The sequence below is a fragment of the Besnoitia besnoiti genome, chromosome VI (assembly GCF_002563875.1).
Source record: "Besnoitia besnoiti strain Bb-Ger1 chromosome VI, whole genome shotgun sequence".
In the NCBI taxonomy this organism is placed as follows: Eukaryota; Apicomplexa; class Conoidasida; order Eucoccidiorida; family Sarcocystidae; genus Besnoitia; species Besnoitia besnoiti.
In genome coordinates this window covers 2,762,303-2,776,688 of record NC_042361.1, presented here as the reverse complement: position 1 = coordinate 2,776,688, position 14,386 = coordinate 2,762,303, and the positions used below count along the sequence as shown (strand labels likewise).

At 63.0% G+C, this 14,386-nt stretch overlaps 1 protein-coding gene across 1 annotated transcript; it reads left to right on the top strand.

Moving 5' to 3' along the window:
* Positions 1–228: 228 nt before the first annotated feature.
* BESB_068020 (uncharacterized protein) lies at positions 229–12,941 on the top strand (the record flags this gene model as incomplete). Its single annotated transcript, XM_029365195.1, has 5 exons — positions 229–4,548; positions 4,916–6,816; positions 7,083–8,518; positions 8,909–9,620; positions 10,193–12,941. 5 exons carry the CDS (start codon positions 229–231, stop codon positions 12,939–12,941), a joined length of 11,118 nt encoding a protein of 3,705 aa, XP_029218778.1.
* Positions 12,942–14,386: the final 1,445 nt, after the last annotated feature.

Genomic DNA, 14,386 nt, shown 5'->3' with positions numbered 1-14,386 from the left:
GCCTCGCTGCCGATCTGCCCTTTTGTTCTTATCTCCGGATCGAGCCTCTTCCAGGTGAATGAGCCCTACTTCGGCGAGCCGCCCTTTTATCCCTCCTCAATGCGGCGCGCGGCGAGGGGAGAGATCCTGAGAGGAGAATGTCTCTCTAGAATTCGCGTGGCCTTCGACTTCGGCCTTTGATGCCGGGCGCGAATCTCACTCCGCTGTGCATGTCGTCAGCTTGCAGCGATGGACGTTCCCAATGCTCGCCTGTGTGCAATGTCGGACGAAGGCAGCAGTGCACGAGCAAGGGCGACTCCGCCGCTTGCCAGCGGGCAACAAGGATTGAGCGGAAAGAAGGGAGACTCTCTCTTCTCGACTCTTCCACACAGCGAAGCAGCCGCCATGGCTCTTCGGGAGAGGGACCTGAAAGGCAGAGCGGAGCGCCCAAACGGAGAAAAGGAAGGCGCGGAGGCAGGCCAAGCGCAGAGTCACTTTTTGCATCATCCCGGTTCCGCAGCTTGCGTGCGTGCAGAGTCGCGTCTCCAGTCATCTGGACGTGGCGCTGGCGAGGGTGCGGGCGAGCTTGCTGAGGGCGGACTCCAGACCTCGGTCTCCGTCTCGGTGCTCGGTTCTTCCGGCGATCTGCGGAGAGCAGAAATCGGAAGCGAATTGCCTGCGCCGGATGCAGAATCCGTCAATGGGGAGAAGAGGGAAGCGCGGACGGGAAAGGTCGCTGCCTCGGGCGGGACCGTGGACAGGCCATGCGCCTCGTCTCTTCGCGTACTTGTTCAAAAGGGTCTTCTCGAAGCGAGCCTCACTGTGCGACAGGGAGTTCACAGCGCCGCATGGGAGCCGAGCAGCCAAGAGCAAGAGAGAGAAGGGAAAGAGAAGGAAAAAATAGAGGGGAACTGGGCTGACGGACCCGCTGCAAACGACAGGGTCAAGGTGCATCGCGACCGAGGCTGCGTGGAAGCAGACGATAGAGATGACGATCGAAGGACGGGAGAGGATGGTCTAGCGACGTCGCCTTCCTTCCCACCCTCGAAAACGTGCGATAGCGTGTGTACGCGAGGGCGGAAAGCAGGCTCAGTGATGCTCTGCTTCTCGGATGATGGCGGGGAGCCCCTCCCCGCCGAAGAGGGTTTCGCCTGCGCATCCGCTTCCTCTCCTTCGTCGTCGCTAGCGTCCTCGTCGCCATCTTGCAGTCTCGTCTCTCTGTGTTCATCCGGGTCCTCTCCCATGCCGACATCGGAGAGTTCCTCGTCGCCCTCGTTCACCTGCTTGCCGTCTCCCTTTCCTGCGTCCTCTCCCTCTGCTGCGGCCGATCGGTCGGCGTCGCCGGCAGGCGCCGCCATTCCGCTTTCGTTCTCTCCTTCTTCGTCTTCGCTTGCCGCTGCTGCAGCGTCCTCCAGAGTATCGACCGCGTCTCCTCACTCGTGCGCTGGCCTCGACGCGGGAGACAACACGCTGGCCTCCGCACAAAATGCGGTAGAAGAGCCGGTGGCGCGCCGCACGCGGAGAGCGAGGGCTTCAAGCCTCTCCGCGTCGCCCTCGTCGTCGTCTTCGCCGTCTAGCGCGTCGCAGCTCTCCGTTGCGCCGTCGGCGTCGGACTCTTGTTCCACGTCTCCGTCCTTTGCTGCGGCGCTCTGCGGCCCGACAAAGCGAGGGATGCGCGACAGGCGCAGCAGCCGTCTCCCTCTGGGCTCTGACGAGGGGGAGGGCGGTGAGGCCGGAGAAGAGAACGAAAGGGCCTTCAGAGCCCAAGCGGCCGGTGTGAGCGCGTTTGACGAGCCGTCGGAGCCTCCATCGCAGTGGGATCAGATCATTCAATGCAGACGCCGTGAGGCTCTGGAGAGAGAGAGCGGCCGAAAGGCCTTCGGCGAGTTTCCTCTCGCCTCACGCCTGCTGCGCCAGCCCCCGGGGTCCTCCACACTTCCGCTAGTCGCCCTGTGGTCGCTCTGCGATGCGCTGGCGAGAAAGGAAACAAGCGACGGGGGGGACGTGGACTGCGTGGTGTCGTGGAAGGAGGAGAACATGACGAGAGGGGGTGACGAAGATATGCGAGCTGCCTCGGTCTTTTTGGCGAAATCGAACCCTAGGGCAGGAGAAGGCGGCTGGGCGGCGGAGGGGAGAGCTTCAACAGGCGACCCTCGAGCTGCGTCGCCCTCAAGCGACGTGAGAGGCGCTTTGTGCGGGCGGGGGCCTCGCAGGCCTGAGGGGCAAGATGCATGCAGAGAGGCCGAAGGTGAAGCACGCGGAACGGCTTCGGCAAGAGATGCAAACCCGAGTCCCGACGTCAACGGATCCGAGGGAAGAGGGGACAGCGGCGCCGACCTCGCTCCTAAAGACGCTATCCAGCTCCACGTGGAGCCAAGAGAAAGCGGGCAAGGTGTGGGAGAGAGGCGGAGTGAGCAGACAGACGCAGGAGCGCGGGATGTGGAGGAGGAGCGTGAGCGGCACAGCGTCCAAGAGGCGGGGGGCTCCAGCTCTTCGATTAATATTGTACTCCCTGCTGATGAGCCATGCCCTGAATCTATAGTTGATCACGACATTGGCGCACACGCGCCTGCAGACCCCAGAGATCTCCTGAGTCTCCCGTGCCCTTTCATCGGAAGCGAAGAATGTCTCCCTTCGTCCCCGGCTCTAACGCAGATCCGCGCAGACGGTCCCGGGTCTCCTTCCTGTTCTTCTGCACGTCCGCTCGCTTCGCCACCTGCTTCGTCCCTCCGCACAGCTTCATCTGCGTCTCCTGACTCGGCTGCGTCCGCTTCTTCGCTTTCTCTGGAAGATGCCCTGAAGATGGGGGTGTTCCTCGCGGGCTCTTGGCCTGCGTCTGCGAGGCCGAGAGCGGACGAAAACGGCGGAGGTTGGCCTCTTGGACCGTTCCGCTCGGGTGAGACCTCTGCGCATGTCCTCAGCGGCGACGACACACGCAGCGGAAGGCGAGAGGACTCCCCAGCGACGGCGTCGCCTTCAGAAGCTCTGCGGCACAGTCAAATCTCGCTCCAGCTCGCTTTGATCCGCACTCTCCTATCTCGTGAGTTCGCTCGGCGGCCCAGACTGTCTTCCTGGCTCCACGAAGGCTCCAGTTCTTCGCGTGCGACGGAGGCTGGGTCGTCGCTTGGAGTTTCTGCCGGCGCCGGCGATTCATCAGCGCCGGCGCTCGAGGCCAGGCGTGTACGCCTTCTGCGGGCAGCTGACTGCTGCGCTCGGGATGAGCGCCATCGCCGCGGAGGCGTGCAGATCGGGGAGACGGAATTACCTGACCCCAAAAGGCGCCGGACGACAGCAAGTGACAACAAAGCAGCAACCGACGCAGACAAGGATAGTAAGGGCGAAGAGCGGGAATGCACAGCCGGACCACCCCAGGCGAAAGAGGCCGGTGACGCGGGACAGGCGAGCGACGGCGGCGAGGAGGAGGACAGGCTTGCGCAGCAGAAGGACACGCGCTGCAGAGGAGCGGGAGAGGATCCACATACAGCCTCCAAACATGGCTGCACTCCTCCACTGGAGGAAAGCGATGTAGAGCTGCGGGCGTCGTCGTGCTGCGAGACGCACGCGAACACACACCTTCGAGAGAGACTGGAGCGACTGAGAGCGGGGCAGGCGGAAGCAGATCGCGCCGTGGCCTTGGCAAGCATCAAGTTCCTCCGGGAGAGGATCGACGAGGCCCTCTATCGCATGGAGCTCGCCTCGTCGTTAAACGCTGCTGTGAGGAAGAGCGAACTGAAACGAAGACCAGGTACCGGCTCGAAAGACGGTGGCGACGCCTCCGAGGCTGCTAATGAAGGCGCCGCCAGGGCAGAGGGAGAGGACGAAGGAAGGGCGGCTCAGGATAGAGGAGAGAGCGAGCCAGGGGCACCACAAGGAAGTCACCTCCGCCCACGGACACAAGAGGAGGGCGTCAACACTCCAGCCCCTGCGAACTCCCCAGTCAAAGAGGAAATACGCGAAAGCGGAGGACCTGGAGAGAGGAGCGAGCAGTTCACGCAAGGCGGCCGGAGCCCAGCCGAGAAGCGAGCCGGCAGCGAACAGTTAGACATGCCGGATGCTGAGGGAAAAGGACACTCGACGGAGAGAGGACCCGGAGACGAGGCAGACCTGAAAGAACAAGAGGAAAACGGGAGCAGGGAGGTCTGCAGGTCGACAGCAGCACGTGGGACTGGCAGTCTGCCGATAGCGGAGGCGATGGGCGCGTCAAGCGACAGCCGAGAAGCCCAGAAAAGTGCTCGCGCCGAGGAGGGCTCGCCGCTACCTCCCTGTGCGTCTTCGCCTTCGTCTCAGCCGACTCTGCTTCTGTCGCGTTCGCCGTCGCCGTTGGAGCATCGCGCATCCTGCGCGTCGTCGCCTGTGGAGAGGGGCGGAGGACGCGAAGGCCGTGAGGACTCGAGCGAGACGAGCCAGCAGCCGCCTCCCTGTGACGCGCTGGCGGAGGGACAGAGGCGCGCCTGCGTCGCGCGGGAGGCCGCGAAATTGCATGACCTCCTAACGCATGGAATGCACTCGCGACTCATGCGTCTGTCGATGCTGCGCGAGGCGCTGAGTGATGTGTCGCTCCTCATGGAGGTGAGAAACTGCGAGCATGACAGAGGCGGGCGCGAGCGCGGGGGCGTCCAGGGGTATCGACCGCCTGACATGTGTGAAAGTCGCCAAACGCGTGCTTGGGAAATCCGCAAAGGGGTGATTTCGTCTCTCGAGCCGTGATGCAACCCTGCATGCATCACTGCCTGCTTGAAACTCTTACCGCCACGGAGTCGCAGACTTAGCTGTGAACCGCACGTTCAAGACGTCTGCATTGTTTCGCACGAATTACACAGACGCAGAGAGCCACACCTGTGCGCTGTTTGCGTGAAGCGTCGGGTTCCAGCGCCCGTGCCTGCCTGTGTTTTTCACTTTGCTCTGTCGTGTCGTAGTGGGTTTCAATCTCCTTCAGGACCTGCGGGCCGAATTTCCGCGTGTCTACCGCCAGAGCTTGCGGCGCTTCTTAGCGAAGGACAGAGGTAGAGTGACATTCACGCGTCAGCCGCCCACGCTGGAAGACGCCGCACGGAACTTCGGCGACATGTGCCGCGACGCCGATGCGCGCCATCTTCCTGAGAGTGCAGGCAAACGAGAGACGACGAGGGGCGACCTGACGAAACCCGAAGACGAGCAGCAGCCTCTAGGGGACCTGAATGCCGCTGAGGGCAGACCCGCGCGGGGGCGGCGCCGGACCCCCCAGCGGCCTTCCTCCCCCGCGGCGTCTGACTTGCCGTCGCGCCTCCGATCGGCTTCCTCCACTTCGTCTTCGTGTTCAACGGCCGCGTCCGTGTCCTGCGGCGCCCCCTTGCCTTCTGCCTCGTCTTCTGCGGCTTCATCTCTTCCCTCGTCTCCAGCTTCTTTGCCGGGCTCTGGGGCGGCGTTGGCATCCTCCGTCAAGTCTGGGGGTCCCTTCTTGCCCTCCGCGGTTGTGCGACCCGCCGTCGCCGAGCGCGTGAGGCGCTGCACTGACTTCACGCCTGGGAAAGCCCTCTCTGACTGGCTGAGCCGCCACCCGTCTCCTCGCCTTCCCTCTTCCACTTCTTCTGGTGATTCGTCGTCTGGTCTGGCGTCTGCGGCGGCCGCAGAGCCTCTCTCTGCCGTCGACGCTGCGTCGGCTGCCTCCTCAGTGTCTCGCGCTGGGGATGCTTCTCCTGCCCCTGTCTCTAACTCTGCTTCACCTGTGTCTCCTTCACCGTTTGCTTGTTCGACTTTTTCTTCGTCTTCTTCTTCGCTCGCCTCTCCTTCTCTTCGTCTCCCGCGCCCGTCGCTGCTGAGCTGGGAAGACTGGCTGGACGACCCGCTGAACGGTCCGCGCGCGAAGACGGATGCGCCGCGCGTCGAGAGCATGATGCGGGCCTACCACGCGTCTCTCTTGGAGGAAACGCGCGAAGCCGCGTTCCACGTGCTAGCGACAGACGCGCCGCACGTGACGCTGTCTCCTCCCGGCCGAGCCTCAGACCCTGCTTCCCGCCGCCTGCGCACGAACGCCTCCTCGACGCTCGCGGCGACCTGCTCTTCGTCTGCAGCGTCCTCAGGGCCGCCTGGACAGGTGACCGCGTCCCGAGGCGGCGCTCCGTTTGGCGCTCCCTCGCTTCCGCCCCCCACGCGTCTCGCCTCTTCACCCTCCGGCGCCGCCAGCCGGTGGCAGCTGCCCGGCGTGCCGCCGCGCGCGCATGCGCCAAGGAGCGACCGGTGGGTCGACACGCTTCAGACGGCCGCGGAGGAGGCGGTGCGTCGTCGCTGGGAGAAGTCGCCCGCGCCGCTGCCCTACTTCTTCGATCCCTTCTGTCCGCCGTCGCTTCTGCCGGCGCTCAGACGCTACGACCCACCGGCGTACGCGGCCTCGTCGCTGCTCTTCACGTCGCCCTCGCTTCCCCTGTCAGGCGAGGCGTCCGCGTCGCCGTCCGCCTCTGGGGCGGTGGCGTCTCGGGCGCCGTCGCTCGCGGCGTCGGCGCCGGGCGCGCGGGAGACTGGCGACGCCTCTGCGCTGCGCGCGCACTTATCGCGGTTTGTGCCGCGCTGGTGCCTCCAAGGCAGCGCGACGGAGGGCTCCGGGGCTGCCGAGCGGCGACTGGCGGGCTCCACGCGCGTGTCGTCCCCCCTGCAGCGACGAGAAGAGGCCAGGAACAGGATGCGGGGCGAGAGCGCCGCGTCGCCGTCGGGCGCCGCGGCCTCCGCAGAGGCGCCGAGGAAAGCTGATGACATCCCTGTGGACTTGTATGAGGGGCGCGAGAGAGTCCGCGGCGTCGCCTTCTGCCGCTCAACGAAATACTGGATATGCAGCACCATGGAAAACGGAAAACAAAAGTGCAAGTAAGGCACTGAAAACCATTTGTCGCGTCGCCGACACACAGACGACGACGCAGAGCTCTCTCTCTATAAGCTAGTTATTTTTGTAGATATATATATATATATATGCTGATGCAGCCTCCACCTGGATGCATAATAAGCATATACGGACCTATATACAGATATGTATATACTCGCATGCGAGTGACGTTTGGTTTGGACTTCGCCTCCCTGGACGTCGGCGTGACGTTATGAATGGGTTTTCGTATATGCGTCCTGTCTTTTCACAGATATTTCAGCGCAAAGCAGTTCGGCTTCGAGGGTGCTCGGCGCCAAGCGATTCTGCAGCGCCAAGCGTGGAAGAAGGATGTGCGGCCGGGGCTGCTGGAGATTTTGGAGGCGGAAGAGGCCGCCGCCGCGCACTCGGCTTCCTCCGCTGCGTTGTCGCCTTCGTCGTCCTCGCCCGCATCGGCAGCCTCAGGCGCGTCTGCGTCCGCCTCTGCCTCGGCGTCGTGTTCCTCCCCCGGTTCCGCCTCGCGCCCGTTAACCTGCGAGGCGCACGCGAGCGGCGCGGGGATGAAATCTGAGGCGCGCAGCGCGACTGCGAGGGATTCGAGAGCGCGCCGAGACGACGAGAAGACGTCTGCCGCAGACGGAAGCAGCGAAGGCGCCGCGGGGCGTCAACGCGAAGGCGATGCGGAGGCGGGAGCAGCCGACGCGGCAGCGAAGAAGGCACGCCGCGACGACGAGGCTCCGCCGCAGACGCTTGCGGGCGGCGTGGGCGAGGAGGAAGAGCCGGCGCGGAAGCGGAGGCGAGAGGCCGAAGAGGCAGAGCGACCGGTGCGCGGAGTGCGCGTCTCGCCCAGAAACCAGAACAAGACCAACGAGCTGCCGCTGCGCTTGCCTCAGGCGCCGCGTCGCGAAGAAGACGCCGCAGTGGAGGCGGGAGCTCAAGAGCGAAGCCTACACACAGCTAGCCCAGTGAAGCTAGACATCGTGGACGCTGCGTCACGCTCTCCCGTTTCGCTCTCCTCGGTGCCTCCTTCGGGGGCCTCCGTGGCTTCTCTCGCGTCAGACCCCTCCGCGTCTGCCGCCTGTAAGCCCGACAGACTTCTCCCGGTGAAAAACGAACGTGAGCCAGATGCGTCGCTCGTGGAAGCTTCGCAAGTCGACAACTCGTATCCGGGCGCTGCTGTCTTTGCCGTCTCTGGCTCGTCTTCTAGCCCTTTCCCGGCGCCTGAAGGCCGGGAGGCTTTGACGCTTGCCTCGCCGTCGCCGCTACCTCAGGCCGAGCCCGCGGCGAGCAGGCGGCTCAGGCGACGAAGTCCGTCCAGAGCTGAGGAAGAGCCGCCGAAGGAGACAGGAGAACCGTTCACCGAAGGGCTAGACGAGGCGGATGAGGATACCGAGCCAGACAAGGAGACAGGGAGGGGAGGCAGAAGAAAGCGACGACAAAGAGAAGAGAGTAGAGCCGCGAACCTCCTCAGGGCGAGCAGGCACGGTGGAAACGAAGACGCGAAAGAGTCACTGGAGTCGGCGAAGCACGAAGAGGGGCTTGGGGAGCAGGGGGAACGCGGCAGCGAGAGAACAAGAAAGGAAAAAATCAAGCTGCGAAGCAACAGTTGTCCTCAGCGAACGGGGCTTCTTCGTGACCCAAACGAGCTGGACGAAACCACAAAAATTCCCCCAGGATTCGATCTGCACAGCGACTCCGATTTCTTCACAGGTCTGTTTTTGTTTAATTTGTTTGCTCACATTTCTTTTTGTTGTGCCCTTTCTTCCATCTCTCCTCTTCTCTCGTGTCACCAACAGCGCGTATTAGCTGCACGTGTCTGTCTGCCGTGCGTCGTTTGCGATCTCTGTCCTCCCTTTTGCGTCTGATTCCTCCTTATTTGTTGCGCATGAAACATACATGACTCCTGGCTCGCTCTCAGCGTCTACCTAGCTTCCTGCGCGTGTCTGTTTGTCGTCCCGCTTCCCCTGCGCGTGGCCGCGAGTCTCTCAGTGCCGTGTTTCTGAGTCGCCGGCGTTTTATCAATCCGATCTACCTGGCGATTCCCCGTTTTCCAGCTTTTTCTAGCCGCTCCGTTTCTTGCGCGCTGCTGTGCATGTGCAGAAAATGAAGAAGACCAAGACGAGGAGCGGCGCCTGCTACAGGGTGCCTCGTCGGGCTCGTCGTCGTCCTCGACGTGCCCTACGCCGACGCTGTCGCGCTCGCTGTCGTCTCCGCTCCTGGCGTCGCCAACTCTCACGTCCTCTTCGCCTTCCTTTTCGCCGCCTTCTTCCTTCCCGCCGTCCTCGTCTGCGTCGTCTTCCTGTCTCTCTGTGTCGCCTCCAGCGTCGTGCTCGTCGCCCGCGCTTTCGTCGCCATCTGTCGTTTCGTGTCCGTCGACCTCGGCGTCTAGGGGCGCAGCGCTCACATTCCCACTCGAGGAGGGCGCACAGCCGTCGCCGCAGCAAGAAGAGGAGCTGGAAGACCGAGACTGCGACTCCGGAGGTCTGAAGGCTTCCGGGGCGTCAGGCGCAGACGCCGGTGCGGCGGCGGCGGCGGCGCTCTCTCAGCGGCGCGTGCGCCCAGGTGCCGCGCCCGCATCGCTGGTCTGTGGAGATGCCCACGGGAGCGGCCGCGCCGAGCCGACTGAGGGGAAGACGGAGGACGCTGACCGCGAGGACGACGCAGACAGGAAGGAGAAAGGGAAGTCTCTCTCCACGGCGGAAGCCCTAGTCCAGCTGAGCAGGAAAGTGACGTTCAACGTGAAAATTCCTGGCATCGGATTCCACAAAGGAGTTGAGAGCTGGGTGTGCATGTGGAAGGACGTCGAAGGAAGGTAGGCACTCAGAAACCAACACACGGTATATGTATAGTACATGTATATGCCCAGCTCATTCGCTCTGAAACGCCATGGACATGCACATCTGGTTTCCAGGTGTATTCTCTCCGTAGGAAACGCTAGCGCACGGGAACAGGCAGCCTCTGTGGCTAGAAAGACAGTTGGCGCATGCGCAGACTCTCGGTTTCGCTTTCTTGCGGACGACCTGGGGTGGCTAGCACCTCACAGTTGGCAGCAGCCTGAGTCCATGCCTTTCTTTATTCGTGCGCTCCTTGAGGCATGGCCTGGCCGCCTCCAGCATGTTTCCTCGTCTCGAGTTTCACTAGGCTCTCGGGGGGGGGGGGGGGGTGTCGCGAGTTTCAGCGAGTTTGCCAGGGCTGCACTCCAGCGGCCCACGTCAGTGTCTGGCTGGCTGAGCGCACAGAAGCGTCAAAGATGTGCATATTCTCAAACGCACGGCTTGTCTGCGTGGTGGCTAGGCGCCACGTCGGCCGCACCTGGCGCACGGAAGGGTAACTCTCTGAGCAGGATGTGCGTTTGGCTTGAGCGTTCTGCGACTTCGCTGTCAGGTCGATAAGTCGCTACTTCCGTTGTTCGCGCTTCGGGTTCCGGCGCAGCTACAAAATGAGCGTCTGCACCCTGCTGCGACACGCTCCGCCTCTGGCGGCGTGGAAGGCGATTGTGGCGCTGGAGGAGATCAAGCGGAGGCGGCGCGAGAGTCGGCTAGCCCTCGAGAAGCCGGGCAAGGCGGCTTCGCGGAGCTTCAAGCGAACGCTGCTGCGAGCGGGCCTCGGGCTGACCGAGCGCGATGTGCCCCCGGCCTTTCGCGAGCTGCAGAGGAAGCTCCGGGAGACGAGCTTGAGTGCCGAGGAGAGGAAGTCTGGCGACGCCCAGGGAGGCGAGGACGGCGCGCCAGAGGCCCGCGAGAAGCCCGAAGAAAGTCCCCCGCCCAGCCAGAACGCAGAGCAGCCAAGCGACCGCGCGGACGACGGCGCGCGAAGCGCCGCGGCAACAGCCGGAGGCGAGCAGCACCGCGGACGGCGGCAGGGACGGAGAGACGCGCGGGAGGAGGCAGAGGAGGACGCGGTGAAAACTCTCCCCGAGGTGGGGGGGAAGAAAGCGAGCAGGGACGAAGGGGACCGCACGAAGGAGGATCCCAGCGCGGCAGGCGGTCTCTTGGGCGAGAGCGAGGAGGGGAAGTTCCATGGGCACGCAGAGCCCGACGCCGCGGCTGCGAAGGAGATGCAGGCAGCTGATGCAGCAGATGCGCGCGGAAGAAACGAAGAGATCGCCGACGTACCGAGCGCCAAGCGAGGGAAGGGGGGTTCGCGGGCCGAAAGCAACAACCGCCAAAGGCATGCTCCTGAAGCGACCAGCCCACAGGACGAGAAGGGCAAGGAAGCGTCTCGCCAGACGGACTCGAGGAGAGCGGCGGCAGCGGTGCAAGGTGCCGGTGGGGTTGAAGCGCCCCAGGCTTCTCCGTCGTGCGATGAGACACTCCCTACACAACCGGCAGGAGCGAAGGCGGACTCGGAGCCGCGACCAGCACGGTTTCCACACGTTGAAAACGAGGGCCTAAATGCTCACGCAGCGCGGGCGCTTGATAGGGCGACTGCGCGGACGGAGTCGCCGCCGGCGGGCACGCCGGAGGCGGACACAGGTAAAGACCCGGGCGACGGTGGTGCGTTGGAAACAGAGGGGAGAACAAACGCCAAGGACCCCTCCTGCGAAGCGCGGACCAGAGGGCAGGGACAGGAGAAAGCAGGCGCTCACGTGGGAGCGCCTGCGGGGGAAAAGGCTGAAGGACAAGGCGCCGGGCGAGGAGCGAGAGAGTCAGGGGCGGTCGTTGAAGATGAAGAGAAGGACTGTGCATCGGAGGGTCGCGGGGGGGGCGAGGAGAGAGAGAAACGTTCAAGACGAGGCGCACGAGCCCGCGCCGGAGGAAACGACGAGCTTGCGAGTTGCGCGGCCGACGGACGAGGCGAAACGCAGATGAAGGCAGAAGCCGAAGCAGCTGCGGCATCCGGCGCGAGTGGCGTTGAAGGCCCGCTGGAGGCCGGAAGAGAGAGACAGGGCCGGCGATCCGCCAAGCGCGACGGACTGGCGAGGAGTGAGCAGCAGCCGCCACGGGACACGGAAGAAGAGAGACTGCGGAAACGAAGAAAAGACGCTTGCTGGCTAGGGCTGCTGCAGAAGGACGAGGAGGCCGAGTTTCAGAGAGCGCTGAGGCGCGAACGCCGACGGCGCGAAGGCTCTAGCGGAACGAAGAAAGAGCCGGGCAGGCAGCGCGAACCTGCGGACAATCAGGCGCCGACAGAAGGTGAAGAAAAACTGCGCGAGACGCAGTGCGGCCGTCGGGTAGAGGGGCAGGACGAGACAATGCGCGAGCGACGCGACGCGAGAACTCCTCTGGAAAGAGGGAGGTCGCCTAGGGAGAGCTTGTGTGTGCCACGAGAGGACTTTGGCCAGTCTCCGTCTTCATCCTCTTCGCCGTCTTCGCCTTCCTCCCCGTTTTCTTCTTGCTCGTCCTTTTCCTCGGTGATTTCCTCGCCGTCCTCTTCTTCGAAGGACTCTTCTTCCTCGGCGTCTTCTCCGTTCTCCGACAGGTCAGCCAGGGCCCGCTCCCCGCCGCCTCGCTCAGCTCTGCGTGTCTCTGCGTCCGCCTCGGGCTCTCCGCCGCCAGCTGCGGGAGGAAGAAGCAGGCGGTTTCTCTGCGTCGCCGCCGCGTCATCTTCGGCCGTGTCTGCCGCTTCTTCCTCGCCAGACGCATCATCGGCGCCCGACGCATCCGCGGCCACGTGCCTGTCTACCGGCCGCCCAGCGGCCTTGCCGTCTTCTGCATGTGTGCCTGCTCCTGCTCACGCGGCGCGCGGGGGTGCCTCGCGGCGCAGCGCGCCCGATCCCGACGCGGGCACTTCGGTCGGCGCGTCTCCTTCTGAAGTCCTCGACGGCGCGAATGCAGCCTCAGAAGTACGTCTTTCCAATCGGACGCCGTCCGCGTTTTCCCTTCCCGCGGAGACTGCCTCGCCGTCGCCCGCCTCCTCGCAGATCTATCCGCGAACCGCGGGGGCGCCGAGAGGGGCTTCCGACGGAGACACGGTCGCGAGGGAGGAGATTTGCGCGAGAGCCGAGGGCGCGAAGGCGCGGAGTCCGGCTGAAGAGCCGAAGCCACGAGAGGGAACGGAGACGCGAGAGAGGGAAGATGCGGGCCGCGGAAACGACGTGGAAAAACCAGAAGAGGGACGCGACAAGACAGACAACGAAGAGAGACAAAGCGGACGCAGATCCACGCGCACGCGACGACAGAGGCAGCCATAGAGACTCGGGCGTCCAACATGTATTCCCTAGTCATCCTGCACCAGCCTGAGGCTGAGCGTTGTTGTGTCTGAAGACCAGGAGGGATCGTGGCGAGACGCCTCTCATGCCTCTCCCGTGTCAGTCGACCGCCCTCCGGCTGACGGAGGGTTGACGGCGTGCCATCGGTGCTTCATTCAGCCTCTTGTCTGCTTCCGTCTCCGTTTCCCCCGCTTCCTCTGCCGTCATTCGTCCGCTTCTCTTGCTCGGCTTGCTGCTCGCCTTCCTGTCTGTGCGCATCCGCATATGCGTTCCCATCTCACGTCACTCAGCGCCTTGCTGGTCGGAGAGGCTGCAGCTGTCTCTTTCCTCAGCGGATGTGTATGTGAATGTCTACATATATATTAATGTAGATATGTAGATGTGAATAGGGCCCTTTTGACGCTATAACGGAAGAGCGCGGCTCCACGCTGCGCGAGGCCGAGAGACACGAAAGGGGATTGCGAAATCGTCGAGACGTGTTTCCCTTCACGTTTCCTTTCCCGATTTGCGCGCACCCGAGCGACCGCACGCTACGCGGCTGACCAGGCTCAGCAGTCAGCGTCTGCTCTCTGGAGGGTTCTACGTGAAGTGTCGGCAGAGTTCTGGGCGGAAAAGCCGCCTCTTCGCTCCCTTCGAAACGCTTTGAGGTCGGCCGCGTCGCGTGGAGCTGTTTCGATGAGCTAGGAAGCCAGAGAAAAGCCCGCCGAAACCGTTGCATGCGCAGGTTGCTAGCGGAAGGATGCTGACGACAGAGCGAGTGTAGTCAGCGGACGCCACGCCCATGCCGCTGCATCGATCTTCTCACAAGTCTGTATATATATATATATATATATATATATATATATATACTGCGTGGGCATGATTGAAAGCAGGCGAATATCCAGCTGTTGAGATGGCGGTAATAACAGTGGAAAACGTGCTACTAGAAAGACGAGAAGAGGAGCCTCAGTCACAAGATTTGCACGTCCCCTGACGCACGAGCCTACAACCGTCGCCCTTGAACCGTAATATGCGAGTATTTTTAAAAATGTATATATGTACATGTTGACGCCTAGGTCCGTTCGCGTACCACCGCACCGGAGACGCCCTCGGTGGCGGATTCATAGTCAGGTTTTACAAAATATTTGGGGTACTATTTTAGATCTTGTCGACAACGTTTGTTCCTGTATCACTCGACTGTTGTTCAAATTCTTGCATATCCCTTTGAGCGCACCGCGCCTTTTTCGTCTGAATCTCGTGCGCGTATTGTTCGAACAGCGGCTAGCAGGCTCGGTTCCGCTTACTCAGCGTAAGAGGTCCTGTATACCCCCCTCCCCCTCAAAGATTCAAGGAACGAGCACAAGTTGCCTCAAGCACCTAGAGAGGATGCACAGCAGCAGCGCGAGTATATACGTGTATGGAAGTAGGCAGAGGCAGGCAGACAGAGG